Here is a 25,934-nt window from a genome sequence, read left to right on the forward strand (position 1 = left end):
AAATGCTCAATCTTATTTGTATGAATGAAATGAAACAACAAATGAACGTCGAAATACAAATCTCCATACATAGATTGGTGCCTTGACCAGAGTACTTGATTACAAATATAAAGTCCACTTGAGTGGACCATCGAAGAGCCGTTTAAAAAATGGGGGATTCTTACACAACTGGATAGTGTAATTTAATATCTTTAATATTGTAATGGCAATTTGTTAAACGTGCAATCTCTAGATTCCGTATCAATCAACAAACATGATTATCAAACATTTACATACGTACAAAGGTTTACGTATTTGCCAAATTAGATGCAGGGCCTTTCCGCACTATGTATAGCAGTAAAGCCTGATTAAAACTTATAAATGCAAATTACCATCAACCCGAAGCAATACAAAATTTAATTGAATCAAGAATATTCAGAAATTGTACCGACCGCTGTGTTTATTGCCGGTACGATTGAAGAAAAATAAATTTAGTCGATGACGCGTAAGAAAATGATATAAGAAGATGTGGTACATGTATGCGTGCCAATAATCAATTTGTGTAAGTAAACGGTTATAAGTCAAAGTACGTTCTATAACACGGAGCCTTGGCACACACCGAAAAGCAAGTTAAAAAGGTGCCAAAAAAAGACATGTGTAAAAGAATTCAACCGTGAAATGGTTCGTGTAACACTCGAAAATTAAAAGTTGTACAAACATTATAAATTTTAGATTTTTGGAATTTTGATCAAAGTTTTAAAATATCAAAATTCCAAGTTTGATTTGTTTTGGAAATTTAAAAAATTAATTAGAATTTTAAAATCCTCAATATTGTTTACAAATTTGATAGTTTAGATATTTGATCAAACTTTAAAATTACTAAACTAAACGTGCAATCTTGAATATTTCGCTTTTTGAAAGTTTGATTTTTTAAATTTTTTGATTTAGATATAAAAAAATATAAAAGGGTCGAAAAGAGGAAAGAGTGCAAAACAGAATAAATGTGGAATGAATCAAAACAAAACGAAAAGAAAAGAAACGAAACAAAATAAATGAACATCCACTGTTACTTAAAAGTTGATGTTTAAATGAAACCATAGGCAAACAGTTGTTAGCCGTAAAAAATAGATCACACAGTAAATATTTCTTAAGAGCGGAGACTTCATTTCAAAATAAGAAATACGGCTCTGATAATGATCAGTCTTAGTTAGAAAAAAAAACACAAAATATATTAAATCACTTTTACAATGTTTTAATTGCAAAAAAAAAGTTATGGGTTTTTAAACAAATTGGACAAAAAATGTGATTACAGTATCCTGAATTTTCTTTTTAGGTTTTATATCTATTGCTTTTTTTTAAAAACCTATTTAAACCTGCATCAAACAAGTTGATTTAATTTCTCAAAAAATCCTTTTTACGAGTATAAGGTAAGCGTTCAGTCAGATGAATAATTGAGAACTGTTGGTTTTTCCAGTGCCATCATTTAGAAAATGATTAATACGCAGTAGGATAATAGTATAGTAGGGTTAATTAAGTTTGTATTTCCAGCTGTACTTTAGGCAATTCGTTTCTTAAGTTACTGATTATAACCTTTTATAATTTCTATGAATGCAACCCGTTAAAGAAATGACACTTTAAATACAAAAGTCGAAGTGCACTCACTGGTTATGTGTAACTGCTTATTGCCAATAAAATCATTCAGAAATAAATATAAACTATGGAAAGATTAATTAGTTATCAAAGGTACCAGGATTATAATTTAGTACGCCAGACGCGCGTTTCGTCTACATAAGACTCATTAGTGATGCTCATATCAAAATATTTATAAATTCAAACAAGTACAAAGTTGAAGAGCATTGAGGATCCATAATTCCAAAAAGTTGTGTCCAATACGGCTACGGTAATCTATGCCTGGGATAAGAAAATATTTAGTTTTTCGAAAAAATCAAAGATTTGTAAACAGGAAATTTATAAAAATGACCACATTATTGATATTCATGTCACCATCGAAATGTTGACTACTGGGCTGGTGATACCCTCGGACATGAAACGTCCACTAGCAGTAGAATCGACCCAGTGGTGTAAATAGTTATCAAAGGTAAGAATGCAGATAATGAATATGTTATAACTCCAACAAGTATGTACATTGCATGAGCCAAAAATAAATGGAGTGTATGCTTGCCTTTGTCATCCTGCAATACAATAGACCAAGTTACGGTCAGATTTTAGAATAAAAATATGATGCCTATATTTTGACATTGGATGTGTACTGATTTATAATTAAGTCTAAAAAACATTTGTTACTGACTTTGAACTAGCTGTCAGTACTCTCTTATCTGTGATTAGTTTTTTTTGTTATTAAGGGGATGAATAAATACCATGCTACGTGCCGTCTGTGTTTTTCGATCTGTCGAGTTAAGCCCTTTTCAACAGAGTTGGTTATTTTGTTTTTTAATGTGGTGCGGTAACACCACTTTCCCACTTTGGGCTGTCATACACATGTTTAATCCCGCCACGTTCTTAGTGTTTGTCGTTGGTTCCTGTCTGTCATACTTGTTTTTCATAAACTGTAAAAATTAAGGCTGTTATTTTTAACAATTGAATTGTTTTCATTGGTTTCATGTAATGGACGACTGTATGATGTAGGTTTTTTTCTCATGCTGTACGGTTACCTATAATTGATGTTTTTGGTATGAACTTTTGTGTATAGTTGTTTAATTGGAAATCCTACAAAATCCTCTAATTGTTGTAATGATAATGAATGTATGTCTAAAACACAGACCTTGTCTAGTTGTGTTAAATGAAAAAGAATTATGCATGTACTCATATACAATATTGTCTTACAATTTAAAATATAAATAATCAATCCTTCCCTCTTTAGAAAATTTATGTCGATAATTCTTATGTCTAAATGATAAATTTACACGGTCAATCATGTTGTCTTATTCATTTTAATCTAAAAACCACACACACTCAATTTTCAATCATATTGGTATTCCTGTCTTATGTACAGGCTAAGGTGACTAGACAACTTTATATCTTTTGTATATCTGTTATTTGGTCAAATAAAAAAGAGTATATGTTTTGTATAGCATGTTGTTCCTAGCTGTGTCAATAAAATAAAAAAAACTGATCATGTCATCATGTTTATTTTTTTCATCACATTTTATCAAGTTGTATTGAACATTATTATCATACTTGACTTTTTATACTAATGTATGCAATGTATATGTTTGCATTTTGTTTGATTTCTCATGTCGAGGGCCTCAGGGAAGATTAGTTATATAGCTAACTGTGTAACCCTCTTAAAAATAAAGTACTGTTGTTGTTGTTGTTGTTGTTGTGTCTGTAGGCCCTAATTAAATCATTTGAATGCAGTCTCAAAACTAGATTACAAAAAATAGAAAAAAATAAAGCAATTAAACAATATGATTTTCTCCAGGTCAGTTGAAAACGGAAATAAACGGTTGTCTTGTAACATTTATTTATACAAATTAATGTGCTATTGACGCTTTCAAGATAATACTAAATGAGCACATTTGTCTTTCTTATATAAACAAAATGTGTACAATCAGAACTGTCCTACATTGACAATGGTAAGCAATTAATAGAACTGCCTTCAATTACTATATTATCTTTGAATCATAGTTCATTCTGTAGTTTAACAAGCTAAACTGACATATAGGTATCCAATTAAAATCATTATGTGTTTAACGACTATTAATTAGAATTAAACTATCAATGTAATGGGCGGAAAGATATCTTCTTTTTCCAAAGTCTCATTCATCAAAAGAACTTAAAAGTTTAAAAGGTTGGAGTCATTTAGAACTACTCAAATACGATTTTCATTTATAACATGTTTAATTTAAGGGTGATGTTGATGTATGTTCAGTGGACTATCTTATTATTGAGGGTAACCAGTGGATATATAATTATTTGTTTAACAGCCGTTATTACATAGAAGATTGTTATGATCAATTTCACGGTCAGCAAATCTTTAAACGAATTCAGATATTAAAAAGGGAGGAGTCATTAAAACGATCAGTGGACTGTCTAATTAAAGACGGTTAACAGTGGATATGTATAGTAATTTCTTAAATGGCCGTTATAACAAAGACATATATTTTCATCAATTTTATGGTCATTAATATTTGTAGCTAACTTTTTAAATCTAAATCTTTAAACGAATTAAGAAGTTTAAAAGGTTGATGTCATTTAGAACAACGTGAAGAAATATTCCTTAAATTAGAGAGTAGCATCGACCAATGTTAAATAGATTTTCATATATTCGAGGGTAACAAGTGCGGATGAAATATTTGTAAAGTCCGTGATGACTTGTCATAGGTAAACATCAAATAAGTCAACCTGTTGTCGTACAAGGTTTTATTTGTAAGTTTTAAAGAGTAAACCCTTTGTCCATAAAAAAATTAAAGATATCTGATCGTTGCATCAGTTTTGTTTTCAGCAAACAGTTTATTATTTGCAAAATATCAAATATTATTTTAGGACTTCAATATTCCTTTATGTTATTTATAAGAGACCAAGGGTTTAGAACACAGCACAAGTCAACCACTACAATATATAAATCCTGTCATAGAGAACCCCGAAATCTAATTTCCATACCCCAATTATTATATATTTTGATATGAAAGTATTAATCCTGAATTACCTTATGTTCGGCAGTACTATACAAAAGCGATCTTACAATGCAACAACTTTTAATACAAGAATACGACTTGGTATCTCTTAAGCCTCGGTCACACCTTACCGTATAGCTCGAACGGACGCCAAACAGATAACTTTTTTTCAATCCGTTCATGTCCGTTAGACGTCCGTTCTTATCCGTTAGACGTCCGTCCATATCCGTTGCATGTCCGTTAAGCATACGTTTTATCCGTCGGCGTCCGTTCTGTCCGTTGGAAAATTTTGAGTATGTTAAAAACTTTGAACGGATGTCAAACGGATAAAATGTCCGTTGAACGTCAGTTAGGCGTCCGTTTTGTACGGTACTCGTCCGTTTCGTTTCCGTTTTGTATCCGTTACGTGTCCGTTATACATCCGTTGGCGGTCTGGAAGACAAATTCACCAACGGACTTCTACCGGACGTATAACGGATAAAACGGATGATGAACGGATCTGAAACGGATAAATGCAAATTGGAAATTTCGCGTCAGAAATGCCAATTATTGGTATGTCAGATTTCTTAAGGTTCATGAATTCTTATTATTCATAATCGATCTTAGAGTATAGGCACGTCTTCACAATCAAGCAGTTTTTTTTTAGCCCAAAACATAAGAAAAAACAAGCAATAAATAAATTTATATTTAATGAAATTGACATGAGATTGACAACGTCGTCATAGGTAAAATAGCGATTTGGTGAATGAGACCCATTACATTGCTAGTGTTTGCTATAGTCGTTAAACAAATGATTATTTTAATTGAATACCTAAAGTCTTTTAAAATATGGCAGTAAAGCTTGTCAAACTACAGAATAAACTAATATAGAAATCGAAGGCAGTTTTATTAATTGTTTACCATTGTCAATGTAGGACAGTTCTGATTTTGTTTATAAGAGAAGGACAAATGGGCTCATTTTGTATTATCTTGAAAACGTCAATCGCACACTAATTTGTATAGTTAAAAAAATTGTGACCACAACCGTTTATTTCCTTTTTGAACTGACCTGGAGATAATTATATTGTTTAATTGTTCAATTTTTTTTTATAGTTTGTAATCTACTTTGAAGACAGTTTTCGAATGATTTAATTATGGCATACAGACACAAATTGCTACACAAAACACATCCATTTTTGGACCAAATAACAGATATTCAAAATATATAACATGGTCTAGCCATCTTTGCTTGTATATAAAACAGAAATACTAGTATGATTAAGAATTGAGTGTGAATGTTTTCTTGACAATAAATTGAATAAGACAAAATTATTGACTGTGTTGATTTATTATTCAGACCTTAAAATTATCGAAACAAGTTTTCTAAAGATGAGAAGATTTATTATTTATTTTTTCAAATATAAAACAATATTGTCTATGAGTACATGCATAACTCTTTTTGATATATCACTACTAGACAAGAACTGTGTTTCTTTAATTTTTGTGCTATTTTCACATTTCCTGACCGGTGTGAGAAAAATATTTCTCCTCATTAGTGAAAAATCTGTTTTCGGCAAATGATTGGTTGAAATTTAATTGTGACGTTAAATTTTCTTGTTTTCTTCTGATTTTTTTTATTGTGACGTCATGAAAAACGGCGACCATGTCTGATGACGTCATATCAAAAGTACATCACTTTCCTCAAATCTTTGAAAAGGAAGAATACAAATCATTAGAGAAACAGATCCCACCACTGTCATACGTGTATTACGATAGTTCTTCACTCTCAATAGTAAAGTTTTAATTATTTAAAAATCTCGGCAAGCCTTGCGCTTTAAATTTGAAATTTAACTGTCTCGATTGAATAAATATCATTATACACTTGTTGCAGTTGTGGCATATATTTAATACATATAGTCATTATCATAACAACAATGAGTAGATTTGGTAGAATTGCAAATGAGACAACTATACTCAAAACTTCACAATTTCACCTATCGCCGCCCCGCCCATAATAATTTATCGACCAATGAAATCGCAGATGCGCGCGCGTATTTTTGTTGCTACAACAAGACTCAGACAAACAATGACGTCTGCCTGAAATTGTCTGAGTGTACATTTTGGTCAACTATGGTAAAGCGCTGTTGTTACGGTGTTTGTAACACCGACAGTCGGTACGAGGATCGACTTCAGGACGGTGTTTATTTTTTGCCATTTCCGAAGAAGTCAAACAACTTAGAAAAGTGTCTAAAATGGATAAAGGCCTGCGGAAGACCGCACTCACAGTTCAATGTTGAACGGATAACGAGAGCAACTTACATTTGTTCAAAGGTATACTGAAACAAATCAAATACTTTAAATTGAAAGGATTCAACAGTATTCTTGTTTTAAATATGACCATTGATCAAAAATTGATGTCTTAGACACCAAAACACAGCTTATGACAGTCCATACCCCCCTTTTTTGTGTGCCTAAAGTCATAACATAGTCATGTACACACACGACCGACACATTAACTTTACACGAATATACATAAAAATAAATAAATTGTCAAGAGATTGGTTTCAGATATGTAAATGTAAGCATTTATTATACAAAGTCCTTCCAACTGTCCAATGTATTTTCCAACCATGTTTTAGTTATCATCTTTGTATATTCCTGAACTGTTTGGATAACTTTTGTGTACACTACACATATTTAATTATGCCTTGCATACACAAGAGAGGGCAAGTCTTCAATGTAAGTCAATTAACAAAAGGAATTAATTTATTCATGAATTTTTGAAAGCTATCTCTTTGCATAGAAGTATGTTCCTTTAGGATAAGGGGAACTGCCCTCACTTCTAGGTATACTTTCTTTCTTTTGCCCAAACTTTTGGTCTTTGTCTCGTAATATATTGAAACCCCTTTTCCTAGAAGCCGTGCTGGCGAAATTTTTCAGATATTTGGACTTAGTTTTTTTTTTGGTGGGACAATTAGATTATTTAAGCTGGAAAGAGCCTAGAGGTGTTCTTCGTCCTGGGGTTGAATAGTATGCATATATTTCCTGTGTTTGAGGGAGATATAAAGATTTGTTAACCCCAAAAAAATCATATTTGACGAGGGCATATGACTTTTCGAGGGTGAACTAACCTTCATATCTCCAACAGTCGAGGGAAATGAATGTTTTATTTGACTGCCATTACTTTTTTTTACATCTGAACTTTAGATATTAATTTACACAGTTGTTTTCTTATCTGTTTTGCTTTAAAACAACATACACAATGATAATCAGTACTTTAAAGTGCACTATTTATTTATTCTTTTCTATTTGTTTTTTTTTTAAATGAAATTACTATGTTATCTTTAAAACAAACACAATCAAAATATATTTCTATTATTGAAACATTTGCCATGGCAAACATCGCACAAGGCAATCCCAACGTTCAGTGCAGTAATAATTAGGCCATAGAAATGAAAGATATTTGTGAAATACACATTGTGATGAACAACTAATTGTCTAATTGGCACTTGAAGCAGTTTGACCCAAGGTTCCATGTTGAAGGTTTTACTATGTCCTATAACTGTTTATGTGTAATACTGTTGGTCCTTGATGGAGATTTTTCATTGAAAATGAAAGAAAAATGTGCAAAAAGTCTGAACTGCATTTATGATCTGATAGAATTCATTACAAGTTTAAATCATTAATGATTAAAAAATGTCTCATACATGTATTTTTGTATAAGCCTTTTTTTATACTGACTCATCCTACTGAATTGACAACAGGTTACGGTAACTTTGTATTCAAAAAGACATAAAACCCTGTAAAAATTTCATGTGTCAGATAGACCCTCATTAGAACGCACATATTTTAGGTACACACACATATTATGATGTTGATTGATTGATTTAAAACAAATCTAAGCTGCTGTTTTATAATTTAACTGATAATCCTTCCAGTAAATACAGTGTAAAATATTTAAGGTTCTCTATTTCAGCATTTTGTCAACAAATATGGGCCAACAGAAGAATATCCCGACCCAATACCATTTGATGGACGAACTCCAAAACCAGCAAGAAAAGTCCTCACCAAAAGAGTGATTGAAACCCCAAAAGCTGCACCAAACAGACAAGTGAAAAGAAAATTGATCTAAAGGTAGATACAAATTTTATGAAAATATGTCCCTTATAAATATAATAATTGGTCATAAATATGTAACCCATAAAAACAATTTTTTTTCTCCCGTCATTCATTTTTATCAATACTGAACTATACAGTGACTTTACCCATAAACCAAAATATAAAGCATTACAGGTTATGATTGTTTTTAAAAGGTGACATACATCTGGACTACATGTAACATCCATTTGTTTCCTTGTTTTCTCGCTTAACATTTGTATTTTCGGGGCCTTTTACAGCTGATTATGTGGTATGGACTTTGCTTGTTGTTGATGGCTATACAGTGACCTACAGTCTTTAATTTTCTGTGTCATTTGATCTCATGTGAAGAGTTGTCTCATTGGAAATCAAACAAGATATTCCTATTTTATATCTAAAGTCTGGACAAGTCAATATTTTAAGAAACTATTAACAGTAACAACATACCCTAATTTATTTTAAATTAGAGCAGAAGTAAAAAGCAAATGCAGAAATATATGACACACTAGCTTTGTTTAACAAATTACTGTAAATGAAATAATATACAGGTACCTTTATCAATATTCATTATTTTTTTATGAAATGGCCCTCTCCTATTTCAAAGGTCTTTTACATATATATCTTTCTTTTTAATTAGAAATCGCTTTAGATAATTTCACAAATTCAAGTTGTCTCCCTTTGACTAATTGTTTCTTGTTATTTCAGTGAAACATCAGAAATTCAAACAACAGAAATAACACCAGATTCCAACAAAGAAAATATACCACCAGATTTCAACAAAGAAAACACTGTTGCTATACAAACAGAAGGAGGATGTAAGTTGAAATTTGTGCCTAAGACTGATATTTGTACAGCAGAGGATGACAATGATTACAAAAACAGTCCTTTTCAGGACTACTAAACTTTCGCAAAAAGATGTTTTCATTTGTTGATGGTTCAATTTTTTGGTACACAATGATAAATGACATAACACAAAGTTTGTGATCAGTACTGTTTATTAATACAGTTAGTATGCAAAGTGATTCAATAACATAAAATTGTGAGTTGAAATGGGGTATGCGTAAGAAAGACCACAATTCAACCAAGAAGCATAAAACAGCATGTACACCAAACAAACACATTTTAATTTTGTTAAAAAATCAATCTTGGTATAAAATAAGTGCTCTTTTATTGTCGACCTTGTATTAAACTTTGAAATAGTAGATTAATTTTTTTTTTAAGTTTTCTCTAAATTTATTTATTGATATATCACTTTCAGAATTGAATTACTTTTAAGGTGGAACCTAACACTATTACTAAAATTAATTTGGCTCGTTTAATTTTCACAAAATTTTGACAAAGTATTTACTTTGATCCTTTGACAAAAATAAAAAAATTTCAAAAAATTTGAACCAACCATTTTACTAGAAATTTACACTGCTTACATAGCAGTTTGACAGACAGTAACTTTGATCATTGAGAAGCTTAATGTTTCCTTAACAATGTAAGTTAATTAAAACGTTAAGCTGATTTTACAAAGTTTTCTCCCTGCAGTGTTAGGTATGCTGAAAATTTTGATAAAGTAATAATCATACAAATTAAAAAGAATGTTCTACATGAAGTCAGCAAGAGGAGGGATTCTTTAAAAAATGTACAAGGCTTAAAAATAAGAAGGGGTTCTTTGACAAATCATTTATATTTACTATACATGTATATACCAAAATGACACCAATTTAGGTGTCACCCAACATCTGGACTTAAATTAATTTGGCTCGTTTAATTTTCATAAATTTGTTTACAAAATATGTATTTTGATCCTTTGAAAAAATTATAAAAATTTCATAAAACCTGAACCAATCTCTCGAGAAAAAAAATGTAAGAGATATAGTAGTTTGACAAATACTATTTCTGATAATTAAAAAGCTTTATATTTCATTAACAATACGAGGTGATTAAATATCTAGGTGATATCACAGATTTAATCCCCTGAAGTGTTAGGTACAACTTTAACTTCCAATATAATAATTAAAAATTATGCTTTTAACATCCTGCAAACAGTTTTTTTTTTCCTTGTAAAATTTTCGAACTTCTTGTGTTTCCCCTAGCTAAGACACAGGGTTAAATATTTTGCCCCATCACACACTTTTCTTTTTATAGAAATATTTAAATGATCATTTACGAAATATAAGCAAACTGAAGATTTCTTTTCTTACAATTTGTGACCCAAATAATACAAAAGCCAAATATATAAGGTAAAAGTCAGAGAAATCCTTTCCCTGCCATTTCCTTAACATCAAATATCTTGATAAGGAGTTCTTTAACCTATAAAATTTTCCAATTATATATTTATTCCTAAAGTAATGCTTTCCTGATTCATTTTATCATTTATAAGTTGTACATTTTTTTTATTTCACCTAATACATTGTAATATATAAATAAGAATGTGATATGAATGCCAATGACACAACTAGTATTCTTATACATGATTTTTTTTTGTCAAACATGAAATGAATTAACCTGCAAGAAACTTCTTACACACTGAATAAAATTATAAATGTACATGATCAAAATAAAAGTCTGCAAGCTTTGTCTGGATAAATTCTTTCAATATGGATGTCCTTCTTTGTATAGACTACAAAATCACAAAACTGAGAACCTGTTACAAGTAATTGACCTTGTACCTGAATAAAATAATCATGACTGATTTTTAATTTTGGTCCATTTTCAGACAACTCTAACGAAAGTCTGCACCCTGCATTGCGTCAGTGATAAGGTTATCTCTTTGGCTAAATGGACATTTAATTTCCATAATTCCAGTTACACCATTGTCACATATTTTGGCATCTGGAGTAGCACCAATAAAAGGGTACCTCGGGTTAACTACAAACCCACAATCATGAACATGATGGCCAGAAGTTTGAACATATGAGTTTCTAGCTTTTATTTCATTGTTTCTTCCATATGATGTTGCTTTACTAGTGAAAGGCTTTGGCTTCATTATGGAAAGAATGAACTTGTCATTAATTGCAGCTTTTCTTTTGACAATTCTATGAAAGTTTGATGCTGTTATTCTCTTTTCTCTTTCCTTGAACCACTTTTCACATTGAGATTGTTTTCTGGTCTGTTCTTCTATAATGTTTACTTCATCATTTGAAATGGTGTCTATCAAAGTGTTGTATTTTTCTGATAAAACAGATTGACCATTTTCTTTCGGAAAAACTAAATCTCCACAAACAGTTTCCACTGGAACTATTTCTCTCTCTGAATAAAAGTCTGCCTAAAAAGAAAGGGGATTGTTAAAATTTTATATTTAAGGAAATAACTGAAATTATTTTTCTGTTTATGGAGAAATAACATAAAAAAATGGTGCACACTGGTTTTAGTCTAGCCTTATGATCATAAGATAGTATCCAGAAGTAAATTTTTTAAAAATAAATTCCATTTTTTTCCGTATTTTACTTATAAATGGACTTAGTTTTTTCTGCAGGGAAACATTACATTCACTCTGTGGTTACAGTTTTTAGAATTTTAATAACATTCTTAAACTATACTTGATTTGTACCAAACTTGGACAGAAGCTTGTTTATGATCATAAAATAGTATCCAGAAGTAAATTTTGTAAAAAAATAAATCCATTTTTTTCTGTATTCTACTCTTAAATGGACTTAGTTTTTCTGCGGGGAAACATTACATGTACATTCACTCTGGTTAAAGTTTTTAAGAAATAAATAAATTTCTTAAACTATCCTTGGTTTGTACCAAAATTGGACAGAAGCTTATTTATGATCATAAGATAGTATCCAGAAGTAAATTTTGTAAAAAGATAACTCCATTGTTTCTGTATTTTACTATTAAATGGACTTAGATTTTCTTACAGTTAACATTACATACAGTCTGCAGTTAAAGTTTTCAAAACATTTATTAGTTTCATTAACTATCCTAGATGTTTACCAAACTTGGACAGAAGCTTCTTACAATCATAAGATAGTATCAAGAGGAATATTTTCATTGATTTTTTGCCTCATTTTTGTTGAGCCTGAGATTAATAGTAAAAATAGGCGAGACACTGGGTTCCGCGGAACCCTTACAATTTTTTTTATTTTTAAGTCTGCACCACAATATTTAATGTTATTACTAATTGACAGATAAAATATATCAGTTTTTTTCTCATAATTTAATTCTAAATTCTATTTTATACTAGAGTAAATCATGAAATAAAGTTGACGACATCAGGCTCACATCAATAAATTTTGTCTATAAACTGATAGACAAAACAACGTCATCAAATCAATTTTTTTCTGATCTGTTTGAAACTAAAAAAAATCAGATTCCAACTTTTTTTTCTTTAACAAACATATATTTAAAAGTCACAAGAATCTAATGATATTTTTTATATTTCAGGGGCTGACCCAATTGATATTCTGTCTCTAACAGTGCAAAAGGAGATTTTGGAGAGAGACCTTGCAAGAAAAATATTGGATAATGAAAAGCTAACATTGAATAATGCATCCAGGAAATCCCAGAAAATATTTCAAATTCAACAGAAGGAAAGGTCAATTTTTTCAGCCGAAAACTGTACTAAAGATGATAAAATGTTGAGATACTACAGTGGCTTTAACAATACTGAATTTAATGCAGTTTTTAAGTTTTTAGTGCCAGATTCATCAAATTATCCCTTAAAAATGTCAAAGGATATGAAGATAAAGATAAAAATCAAGGACCAGTTTTTTTTTACATTATGTAAATTGAGAAATAATTTGGACTTTACAGATTTGGGATACAGATTTCAAATCTCTACACAAGACTGTAGTTCACTTTTTTGTGACTGGATAAATTTCATGTACTTAAGGTTTGGAGCAGTATGTACTTGGCCGCCACGTGACATGATTATTAAAAATATGCCTGAAAATTATAAAAGGGATTTTCCTAATACTTTGGCAATAATTGATGGTACAGAAATCAAAATACAGAAGCCTTCTTCTCTGTATGCACAGTCACAGTCATATTCAAATTACAAGTCTACAAACACTTTAAAAGCTTTGGTAGCAGTTGATCCTAGAGGGTCACTTTTATTTACTTCATGTTTATTTTCTGGTGCTATATCAGACAAAGATATATTTGAACAATCGGGATTAAAGAAGATGTTACAAAACTTAGTACAGCATGGTCATATCAAGGAAGGTGATGGTATTATGGCAGACAAGGGTTTTAATATTCATAAAGAAGTTGAAGATTGCAAACTAAAGTTAAACATCCCACCTTTTGCTAATGCTGGATTACAAATGACTCAAGCAGATGCACTTTTAACAAAGAAGATTGCTGCTCATCGCGTATATGTTGAGCGTACTATAGGTTCTGTGAAGAAGTTTAAAATAGTTGGACAAAAAGTACCTTTATCTTTGTTTGGACGTGTTAACCAGATTTGGAATGTATGTTGTTTTTAACAACTTTTCAAAAACCAATTATTCGTCGAAAATAATTACATGTATTTTAGTACAATGAACATGTGTCTGTTTTTTGTTCATATTTTCAATTAAGGGCATACAATACAGTTTTGGTCCTATATTTACAAGTTGATGAAAATATGCATCTAGACTATTGTTTACCTGATTAAATCAAATATGTTATAAAAAATATACCTTCATGTGGTACTTTTTGAGTAAAATGAGGTAGAAATATTGTATACTTGCTCAAAATTCAGAATTCTAGCCGTATTTTCTTCTTCAAAAGAAAGACAAAACTTTAACATTTTTGTTTTATAAAATAAACCCAAATTGTTTTTTGTTAAATTATCGATAATTTCTGTATTTATAAGTATCCTAAAAAATTATGCAATTTTTTTTCAGAAATAACTCATATTTATCAAATGTTAATGAATTGAGAAAAAAAACATCATTTTTTGCTGTATGTTTGTCAAAATTAAAAAAAAATCCACTATTTACAGTTTTATAAATTTTGGGTCACACTCCTTGCAAAATGGAACAAATCGCCGTTTTAAAAAAAAGGGGTCCATGAACTTCTTTTTAAGATAAATCAGTTTGAATGATAAATATCAGTCGAAAACTGATTTTTTTCCAGACAAGTCATAGTTTGACGTCGCAAAAATAACAATTTACATTAACAACCTTATTACCTCCCCTGTAACTGTATCGTATGCCCTTATCTTAAAATTTAGCTAATTCATTTACTTTAAATTCAGAACATAAGGATTTCATGTTCAGGATCAGGACCCCTCCTGTCCTCCCTCATTAGCATATTGCATTAAACATTTAAGTATAGTATGCACTAGTTCAACCAATAACTTGAAACAAAAGACATGTACAGCTTAGAAGTATTTAATACTCAGTCACAGTGGCGGATCCAGAGGGGGGTTTCTGGGGTCAGTTAGATTCAGCATATCAAAGAACCCCAGAACTTAATTTTTGTTGAAGATTAGTTTTCGACCCTAATTTGGACCAACTTGAAAACTTGATAACAATGGTTCATGATTAAAAATCTAAATACATGTTTTGATGCAGCATTTCAAATAACTACCAAACATTTTATTTGTGTTAAAATCAAACCAAGTTTAGTTTTCGACCCTTTGGACCTTAATGTAAACCAATATGAAAATTGGACCCAAAATTATAAATCTGAATACACAGTTGGATTCAGCTTATAAAAGAACCCCAAGAATTCTATTCTTTTTTAAATCACACCAAGTTTAGTTTTGGACCCTTTGGACCCTTTGGACCTTAATGTAAACCAATATGAAAATTGGACCCAAAATTAGAAATCTAAATACACAGTTAGATTTAGCATCTAAAAGAACCCCAAGTATTCAATTTTTGAAGAAATCAAACTAAGTTTAATTTTGGACCCTTTGGACCTTAATGTAGGCCAATTTGATAACAGTACCTACATTTAACTTTTAGATACACAGTTAGATTCAGCATAATAAAGAATCCCTGGAATTCAATTTTTGATAAAATTGAACTAAGTTTAATTTTGGACCCTTTGGGCCGTAATGTAGACCAATTCATCAATATGGTACTTATATTTAACCTTTAGGTACACAGTCAGACTCAGCATATTAAAGAACCCAAATAATAAAATTCTTAATAAAATCAAACAAGTTTATATACAAATTATTAGAAAAGTATTGTTTATAATTTGAATTTAACTTACTTGAGTACTTAATGCACTTCCAAGTGGAAAGGGTCCATAACTTGTGTCCTGCATGACTGGTGTGTTGTGTGCTAGATAGCTGATGGGATAACCTTTTAAGCTGTTCAGATATGAAATGTCTGATTCTTTTACTTGGATCTTCCTGCAATCATAGACATTATTTTATAAATATTACTTATTGTACTTCGAACAATAATTAAAGACATTGTTAGTTAGACTTACATGTACATTTAGGAGCACATCTATGGCATTTAGAGGAGCAGTATTTAACGTACTAAATAATAATATGATTAGACTTAAGAGAAGGTAATCAAGTTACACTGTACTTTTTTGTTGAAAATGCAACATATATATATATGACCTGAAAGACAATGATATCACACACTGTAAAGTGCTATTACAGCTTTTCCATAAAGGCCTGCAAAGCAAACCTTTGATTATTTATTAATACCTTATAATTGTAAATTTTTTAATACACAGAAACAATATGCAGAACAAGGTAAAAAAGCTATGTTCAGTATGAGAAGAACTGCATCATCATTATGTTTAAATGTATTTACAATGCTTAGTCTTTTTGATACTTATGTTAGTAGCATATTAATGTATGGGTGTGAAATATGGGGAGTACACAAATCTCCTATGATAAAAAAGGTCCATTTGGAAAATTTGCAAAATGTTATTGGGTGTCAAAAGAAAGACCTCAAACGTGATGGTTTATTTTGAATTAGGTATATTTCCACTGCAGTATGAGCGTGACTATAGAATACTTAATTTTGGTTCAAAATTTTGAATAGTGACAATTGTATATTATTAAGGTCTTGTTATAAAAAAGTTGTGTGCAATTGTTCAAAATGTTTGAATTGGGCAACATATGTAAAAAGATTGATATATAGTCTTGTTATGAATAATTTGTGGAATAATCAGTGATTTAGGAGTAATAGAGGATGAATTTCATTTTATTCTTCAATGTAGTAGATATACTGACTGGCGAAAAAAATATACGAAAAGTATTCCTGGTCTAGGCAATCAACTTTTAAATTAATAGAATTATTATCAGGTGAAAACACAAAACAGCTTTGTAACTTGGGAAAGTATATACATTTCTCTCTTAAATTAAGAAACAGTAAATTGTAATAAAAGATATTTTGTATTGATGAAACTTCTGATGTCACCTATTGTTTATTATGCATATTGTTTGAAATATGCCATATGTATACACTGTACAGTTATATACATGTATCTTTTGATCCCCTTTGGAAAGGTTCGAACAGATTTATAAAAATTTATTAGAATAATTATGTTTTGGTGCCCAGATTTCAAATTTTGGAACCTTTATTTTTTGTTTGGGGGTGGGGACTGTTGAGGGTACATGCATGTGGACCCTTATACCCTTGTAAAGAATGTAAAGGTAAACAATCAAATTGCATGCTTAACCAAGATCATCCACTAAATTATGTTATATGTATACATAGAGAATAATACATGTTACAGGAAGTATATCATGTACATGTATATTGAGCCTACATGATTATAATATATGGTATACATGTACATGTGAAGATCTTGAACAAAATATATACATATTATATTTCTTAGTGCATATTCTCGTCTGTGTATTTCCTATTACCCTCCCTAGTTTGTAAGCTCAAAAATAGCCTACATTGTACATGTACCTACCCTAAAGTTTATTTTTTATTTTTCAAGAGGTATTTCACACTGTTAAAGTCAAAATATCTCTCCAATAAACACGATGGACTCAATGTTAAACCAAAAAAGATGGGGGGGGTGTTAATCCTTCCCTGCCCTATATTTTCCCAAAAAGTAACAGGAAACATGCTTATACACATGTAACTTGGTTTTGGCCTCTCAGGATAAATTAATACAGAAAAGGGGAGCTTTCAAATAATTGAAAAGATATATATATAGCCACACACCTAACACTTCCCCTAAAAAATAAATGGTATATCCCTTACAATAGACAAAACCATTGCCATGCATACATATGCAATGTTTTTGTATGGCACTGTATAAAAATTACAAAGAAGTGGGACAGTTCCCCTTATCCTAAAGGAACATACTTCTTTTGTGGAAAAAAGAGACTTGACAGAATATTTTTGTAATGTCAGATATACAACTAACAACGGAACCGCTGTACCCTTGCTGTCAATCAAGGGGTGCGTCTATATTGGCGAAATCTCAAAGTACATAGTTACAGACAGACGATGTGGCCATAGCCATGTAGTAAAAAAAGGGGGGCGTTACGTTTTATGGTTGAGAGGAGTACATGGATTATGATTACAGCTGAATCGACATGCAGATAAAATTAATGATTGAAAAATAAACGTACCCTGCAGTGCATGAACAGTTGGAAAGTTCTATCTGTCCTCCATTAACATCGATCTCAACACTGTGTGGGATCTCGTTCTTTCGTTGACTTCTATGACATTTTGCGGAGATGTTTACTGTCTGCTCAACGACTTGTTTCAACATTTTCACATTATGAATATATCCCTCGCTGAAATATTTGAAACCAGTCTGCTTGCATTTCAAAGAAATTTCACAATTAAGATACCCCAACTGGAAATTGTTTGGCAGATCAGACAAACTTGCCGCACGATAAGGCTTGGCGGTCGCCATCTTTTTCGCTTTGTTTGTCTGAGTCTCCGTGGCAATAGCTAATTAGCATAAATGAGCGGAGCATAACCCAATATGGGCGATAGGCAACCGTACAGCCTGAGAAAAAACCCACATCGTATTGTCGACTTTAACATGAACATAATGAAACAATTCAACATGTCAATGACGCCTCAACATTCTGTTAACGTAGGACAATGGTGATTTCGCACCACATTAGAAAAAACTATACAACTCAGTTGAAAAGGGCTTAATCAGATCGATTTAAAGTAGAAAACACAGATCGCACGTAGCAGGAAATAACATCCCCATAACAAAAAAGAAAATAATCACAGATATGAGAGAATTTGCAGTCAATAACAAATAAGTAATAAAAAGTAATGTTTCTTAGACTTAAATATAAATCATTGCAAAGTCCATAACAAATAAGTAATAAAACAAATGTTTCTTAGACTTAAACATAAATCAGTGTACATCCAATGTCAAAATATAGTTATCAACAAATTGTAGTACTTTAAATTGCTTATGTGTTTAACAATAATATTCAGTATGAATTGAATTTAATTGTATTTAATAGAATTGTGTGGAAGTGGAATATAAAAATTGGAAAAATAAAAAAAATTGAATCAAATCAAAAGGACTATCAAAAACACGTTTCTAAAACATCCACCATTTTCCTATGTTTTATCATACAATTAAAGAGAGGTTATTGATACATTTTATATTGAGCTTTTCTAAATATCTATTATCAGCTTTCATGTACAAAAAAAAACAGTACACAACGTTCATTCCGGAAATACCAAAATCCCTACTGATCGCAATTATTGGGTCTAGCAGGTAACTGATACAGGCTTTAGACTTAATTTTTTTAAATTTCGAATGGACGATTTTTTTTAAGACGTTGAATGTAAGGTTAACACGCATACATCCTTGTTTATGGTTGATTTTGAACACATCATGAACTATGTCAATGTCTTTAGACATACAATTAAAGTCTTGAAATACTATGTTGACGTGTTATCATTTATGTTCGGGGTACACCACTGGAATTTTATCTCAGTTTATACTTTGCAAAAACAGATAACATTGCTTCTTACATGAATTCAGATAAAGTGAAATAACATTAAACATTCTTAAATTATTCATTATTATTTTCCTTTAATTCATTCTGAAAATTGAAATACAGATTAATTGCTCAGCCTTATACACAATTTGAATTCATTGAGACATGAAACACAAATCTAAATAGCACCTGACATCTCAAGACACACAATTTTTATTTCAAATTTGGTATGTAATATTTATAAGATTTGAAATAAATATTATTAGTCTGCTGTATTTTTTTTTAGAATTTTTTAATGGTAGAAAATTGTGACCTTTGTGCATATTTGTTTACCTTTTAGTGGAACTATGTTTTTTATACAAAGTCAAAAAATGAAAAATACTTTTCATTCGTTTAGTGTGTTTGGGCGTTTGCTTTTTCAAATTGACATTGTTTGATAAGGGACATACGATATTTGTGTTTTTTTACTTTTTAGTGACAAGATTCGTTGTACGGTCATTTGGATTAAATGCAAAGGTAAACATGCATGACCTTAAGTATTGTTGTCGTCATAATACGCTGCATCATTCTATTTGTGGTGTTCCTCGTCATTCAGACCTGCACGTTATAACGTTACACATGCACATGTCATTCTTTTCTTGTTTTTTAAACAAATTTATCACTGTCATTGTATCTTTACTGTTACCTATTTTCCTAATATGCTGTTTCATTTAAGTATCTCTATATATCAGGTATTGTACATCTAGTACAAATACTAGTATATAAAACGATAGATCTATGAAGTTTAATGCATTCAAATATTTGACGAGTTTCATTTGAAACAGCAATTATCTTCAGTTTACACTTTTTCTTTACTTAATTTATAGTTCAACTAAATATTAAGAACAAAGTAAACATATTTTGTCGTGTCATCAGTTTTATAGATACTTGTTATTCATGTGTGGAGAATATGAGTACACAGACTAAGACGTTTGAATAGATTAAATCATATATGCATTGGTGTCATGGTTGATTTCAAAAACGTCGTGCCCAATAATAGAATTTATGTAATATACATAAATTCGGTTATTCTAGTGGAAAGTTTTAATATCGTCCGTTGCAGTGCTTTCCTCTATAAATTCATATATAGTCGATAAAGATGTATAGTGGTGACGTCAAATTCACGTTAGCGTTCTTTTCAACTTTGAGCTACAAGTGAACAGACGTGTAATTACAATACAGAGAGAAGTATTTTGGAAATATCAAGTTGAATTACTATAGTGGATATAAAAGTTGGTATTTTATATATTTATAATAGGCAAAGAGATATAATGGATAATACAAAAAATCGTTTTAATAAAAAAATTGTAAAATAGTTAAAAATTGTTGAATTTCGAAACGGCGTGTCCGCCACGTGGTGCAGAATATGAAATAAAAGAAAATATTTAATCACAATACGACTTAAGTTTAAGAAATTATATTTTTGTGGTGACTTTATATTTGGTGAATAATTCACCCAGTGATTCTGCTGCGGAAGTAATTACTTCGTAGAACACGACATACTATCAATTCAACAAAAACGATAATACATCGTTTGAACGGCTACAGCTTTAAGATATATTGTCATTGATTAAAGACTTTTGGTTACACACACAAACAAAACGAATAAATTTGAAATAAGTAAATAAATAAATTTAATAAAAAGAAATGAATAAATAAATATAATTGTGAGTTTCAGTATGTTGAGAAGAGGTACCAGGAAGCGTACAGCATCAGCGAGAGCTGGAGTAAGAAGGACCCCGGTGGTGTCGAAGGGAGTTTCGTCACGGGCGTCAGTACAATCATCTATGACGGTTACAAGGCCTGATCGCTATCTATACAACTCCTGGACATGACGGCGCTGCCATACCAACAACTGCAACATTATCAACGACAAGAATGTTGATGCCAACATTTTCTAGCAATCAGGACAACTCCGTCGTCCACATTCCGAACATGTTACCATGGCAACCAAGACGAGCAATAGACCCCCGGCCAACTGTTGATAACACACAGTTTGTGTCACAAACAGGTAATGTGATCAATAATGATTATGTACAAATTCCCAATAGAATTGAAAGTGTTCATGAGAATCTAGGCATAAATGTAACACAGTCAATTAAAGAAAAAATATTGAAAGGGGAATTCTTAGATTTAGCTTGTCTATTAAATAATTCAGGCAACACGGGTTCTGACAAACAAAAGTTGACATGGGCTCAAGGGGAATTCATTTTACAACCCATTTCTCAACAATCAAAAATTACAAATATTGAAAAGTGGACAGATGCTTTCATCATTTTTATTTATATTTATTGTACTGTGCACGTAAACCGATTTAAAGAATTGTTAAAATACATGCACACAATACGCCTTGGGGCTCAAAGAAACCAAGGTATGGGTTATAAAAATTACGATGAGCAATATAGACTAAGAAAAGCTCATGAACCATCCAGTTTATGGAGTAATATAGACAATGAACTTTGGTTGTTATATATGCAACCAGTGAATACCATCTCAAATGTGTCCTTAAATGTATCTAATAGTAATATTCAAGACAGTAGTGGTCATGGGAACAAATGCTATAGTTATAACTATGAGGGAAGCTGTTGGAAAACACCTTGCTTTTATAGCCATTTGTGTTTAAGGTGTAATGGTTCACATCCAATTATAAACTGTCAAAGACAACTGGGAAATGTGAGACCACATGTTGGTAATACACAATATAACACAGGCTCTCAGTTTCAGTTTCGGGTACCCGGGGCTCAGTATAGAGCAGGGCCCCAGTTTCAATTTCGCCCAAGGAGCGCCGAGTCAAGAGTCAGATTTTCCCCAAGAAATGCCACACAGTTCACACAAGCAAGATCTAGACCAAATATCAGAACTATGGCGACTTGGTAGATCCCCTATTAAGATTGGTGTTTTGAAAAATATGCTGAGGGCATATCCGCATGCAGGTGTAGCAAAAGAATTATATGAAGGATTTTTATGTGGTTTTCGTTTGAAATATTCAGGTCCGAGAATTTCTTTTATTTCCAAAAATTTACAGTCGGCAAATTGTCATAAAGTTGAAACGTTGGATAACTTAGATCAGGAGGTAAAAGCGGGTAGGATGGCTGGTCCTTTTTTTAGAAAAGCCGATTTCTACTCTTAGGACTTCTCCTATCGGTCTAGTACCAAAAGAGAAAGGTTGGAGGTTAATATCTCATTTATCATATCCGGAAGGTTCCGGGGTCAACGATTTTATTGATCGCGATGAATGTTCCGTTCAATATGCATCTTTTGATGAAGTTATACAAATGGTCAGCTCACTCGGAAAGTCTGCATTGATTGGGGTACGGGACATAAAGTCCGCTTTTCGTTTGCTGCCAGTGCACCCATCAGATTTTGAATTGTTAGGGATTTATTTTGATGAAAAGTTCTTTGTAAATAAAAGTATGGCTATGGGATGTTCAATTTCATGTAATTTATTCAATAAGTTTTCGACCTTTTTACACTGGTTAGTAGTTGAACGGAGTGGAGTGAAATCACTTGTGCATTATTTGAATGTTTTTTATTTGGAGGCCCTGAGGATACACCTGTAAGTCAAATGATGCTAGACACTTTTTCAGATATTTGTGAGGAACTAGTGTTCCAATTGCTTCGGAAAAATCAGTTGGACCTGTAACATCTTTGAAATTTTTAGGATTGGTCATTGACACTGTTGAAATGGTTGTCAGAATACCACAAGACAAATTTTAAAGCTAAAGTCCTTACTTGCACCGATTTTGTTGAATAAAAAGATTACACACAAGGACTTAGAATCAGTAGTGGGTTTGATGGCTTTCTGTTCAAGGGCGATTACTTCGTCTAGGGCTTTCCTTCGCAGGTTTTATGATGTCATAGGGTCTGTAAAAAATAAAAAACCTTTTTATTCAATTAGAATAAATAATGATCTCAGAGAAGATGCAAAAATTTGGCTGATTTTTCTGGAACATTTTAACGGAGATTGTTATCTATCAGAAAACACGTGGATAACAAATGAAACGTTGCCTTTGTACACGGACAGCTGTGGTAACTCTGATTTAGGTTGTGGTGCATATTTTGATGGTGAATGGGCACAATATAAATGGACGGAAGCATGGTCAAATATGCCAATCATGAGGGACATTACTTTTTTAGAGTTAGTAACAATTGTTTTAGCTATGTTTATATGGGCATCAAATTTCCAAAATCGAAAGATTTTATTTCGAATTGACATTATGGCATTAGTTAGCATTATCAATAAAAGAACTGCCAAGTCGAAGCGTGTGATGGCATTTATTCGCCCCCTTGTTCTTTTTACAATGCAGCACAATATTCAGTTTAAAGCACAACATATTGATGGTTGTAAAAATGAAATTGCAGACTCGGTTTCTCGTTTTCAGTTGAAGAGATTCCGGGAACTAGCACCCGGGGCCGAGTCGGTTCCAGAAAACAACCCAGAAGAGTTCAGAGATTTGATATTGAGTTTGAAACAAACAGATTAATTAATTGTTCGCTTGCTCCTAATACAATGCAAGCTTATCAACGAGCTTTAAATGCTTTGGCTAAATTTAGGGATAGTTTTGATTTAGATCATAGTTTTCCAATACCATTGATCCACATTACTCAGTTCATTGCATACATGTCTTGCTTGGACATGGCTCCATCTACGGTGAAATGTTATATTTCAGCTATCAGTTTTTATAATAAGATTAATAATTACGAAGATATGTCCAAATTATTTGTTGTAAGGAAAATGATTGATGGAATGGCAAGGTCAAAGTTAAAGAGACCTGACAGTAGATTACCTATTACTATAGATCTGTTAAAAAATATTATAAAAATTTTGCCCGCTTTTTGTAGTTCCAGATATGAGGCTGTCTTATTTTCTAGTGCTTTTTCAATGGGATTTTTTGCATTTCTGCGGGTTGGTGAAATGACAACTGCATGTGGCAGGGAAGGGTCTAATCATGCCATTAAAATTGAAAATGTGGAGGTTACTAATCATAATATAAAAATATACTTGGCGTCTTCAAAAACAGACCAGCTAGGTCGAGGGACTTCAATTTTTGTGGCTCGACAATCAGATGTTGGAATTTGTCTGGTAAAATTACTGCAAGAATATTTAAAGATTCGACCTCGAATTAGAGGTCAATTATATTGCCACTTTAATGGCTCTCCGATGACTCGATATCAGTTTTCAGGAATTCTAAAACAAGCCCTGGGGTATATTGGTTTTGATCAATCAAAGTATGGGACGCACTCATTTAGAATCGGTAGTGCTACTTCAGCAACTATGCTTGGTTTTTCTGACGAGAAAATTAAAGTAATGGGTCGTTGGAGTTCTGATACTTTCAAAAGTTATATACGAATACCACAATTTTTAATAAAATGTCGTTGAATTTGATGGTCAATTTAGTATATTTCATGTCACTACATACATGTATTAAATTGTAGGCCAAGAAGTGTCAGTAAGGATAGTAGGCTCATCTTTGATAAGAAATGCATTTTGTACACGCAAGAAGTAGAACAGGTTGTGTAAATTTAGGTCTCCATAGAATAGGAGTTAAAATTTGGTGGCAAGGGTATGGTGGCATGGGTTTAAAAGATTTGGAATCGACAATAAAAAGATTGATGAAATATGAAAAAGCACCGAAATATCTTGTCCTTCATATTGCTGGAAATGATTTGGGGAAGACAAAATTAGGATTTTTAAGGAATGAAATCAAGGCTACCTTGGAGAAGGTACAAAGTTATCTACCGAATAGTTCGATTGTCTGGTCTCAGATTTTACCCAGAACAAATTGGCGTCATTCAAAAAGTCAGGATAGCATGATGGCATGCAGAATTAGGATAAATAGTGCCATTGCATCATTCGTGTTAAAGAATGGGGGACATTATATAAAGTATCCAGATATTCTTCCTAATAGTACTGTTTTAAAGGAAGATGGTGTTCATTTGACTGATCTAGGAAATGACATATTTCTAAATAATTTGCAAGGTGCGCTTGAAATGTTTATTTGTTCTGGTTCTTATACATATCCAGATACATTTGGTACTAGTATGTGTATATCTTAGATAATTTTAAAACAGTATTGGCCACAGTCCTATCGCAGCTTCATCCCCGCTTTAGTGGCGGTTAATCCGGTACGGTTGAGTTTGACATATACCGTACCTAATCAATTTGGCAACTTTGCTGCGTGTGTTAAACTACAGTTACAGTTGTCTATATTTTAGTGATATTAAAAGTACATTTTGTGAATCGCTGTATCCCAGGATCCAACGGCTAAGTTAGTTGATCGTTGTATCCCAGGATCATACATCTATCTATCTATATATAT

At 31.7% G+C, this 25,934-nt stretch overlaps 2 protein-coding genes and 1 long non-coding RNA gene across 3 annotated transcripts; 2 read left to right on the forward strand and 1 right to left on the reverse strand.

The window, feature by feature from the left end:
- Window positions 1–6,695: 6,695 nt before the first annotated feature.
- Window positions 6,696–14,667, forward strand: LOC143042549 (uncharacterized). Its single transcript, XR_012968043.1, has 4 exons — window positions 6,696–6,926; window positions 8,572–8,729; window positions 9,438–9,547; window positions 13,113–14,667. It is a non-coding gene; the product is annotated as an uncharacterized LOC143042549 (long non-coding RNA).
- LOC143042541 (uncharacterized) lies at window positions 9,710–18,626 on the reverse strand. Its single transcript, XM_076214917.1, has 3 exons — window positions 18,226–18,626; window positions 15,879–16,020; window positions 9,710–11,988 (listed from the first exon to the last, which is right to left on the reverse strand). The coding sequence occupies exons 1-3, from the start codon at window positions 18,513–18,515 to the stop codon at window positions 11,446–11,448; spliced, it is 975 nt and encodes a 324-aa protein (XP_076071032.1). The 5' UTR covers window positions 18,516–18,626; the 3' UTR covers window positions 9,710–11,445.
- A 4,632-nt stretch (window positions 18,627–23,258) lies between these two features.
- On the forward strand, window positions 23,259–25,713 carry LOC143047957 (integrase/recombinase xerD homolog). Its single transcript, XM_076221370.1, has one exon. It carries the CDS (start codon window positions 24,125–24,127, stop codon window positions 24,992–24,994), a length of 870 nt encoding a protein of 289 aa, XP_076077485.1. The 5' UTR covers window positions 23,259–24,124; the 3' UTR covers window positions 24,995–25,713.
- Window positions 25,714–25,934: the final 221 nt, after the last annotated feature.

This window comes from Mytilus galloprovincialis, chromosome 1 (assembly GCF_965363235.1).
Source record: "Mytilus galloprovincialis chromosome 1, xbMytGall1.hap1.1, whole genome shotgun sequence".
NCBI classification, from domain to species: domain Eukaryota; kingdom Metazoa; phylum Mollusca; class Bivalvia; order Mytilida; family Mytilidae; genus Mytilus; species Mytilus galloprovincialis.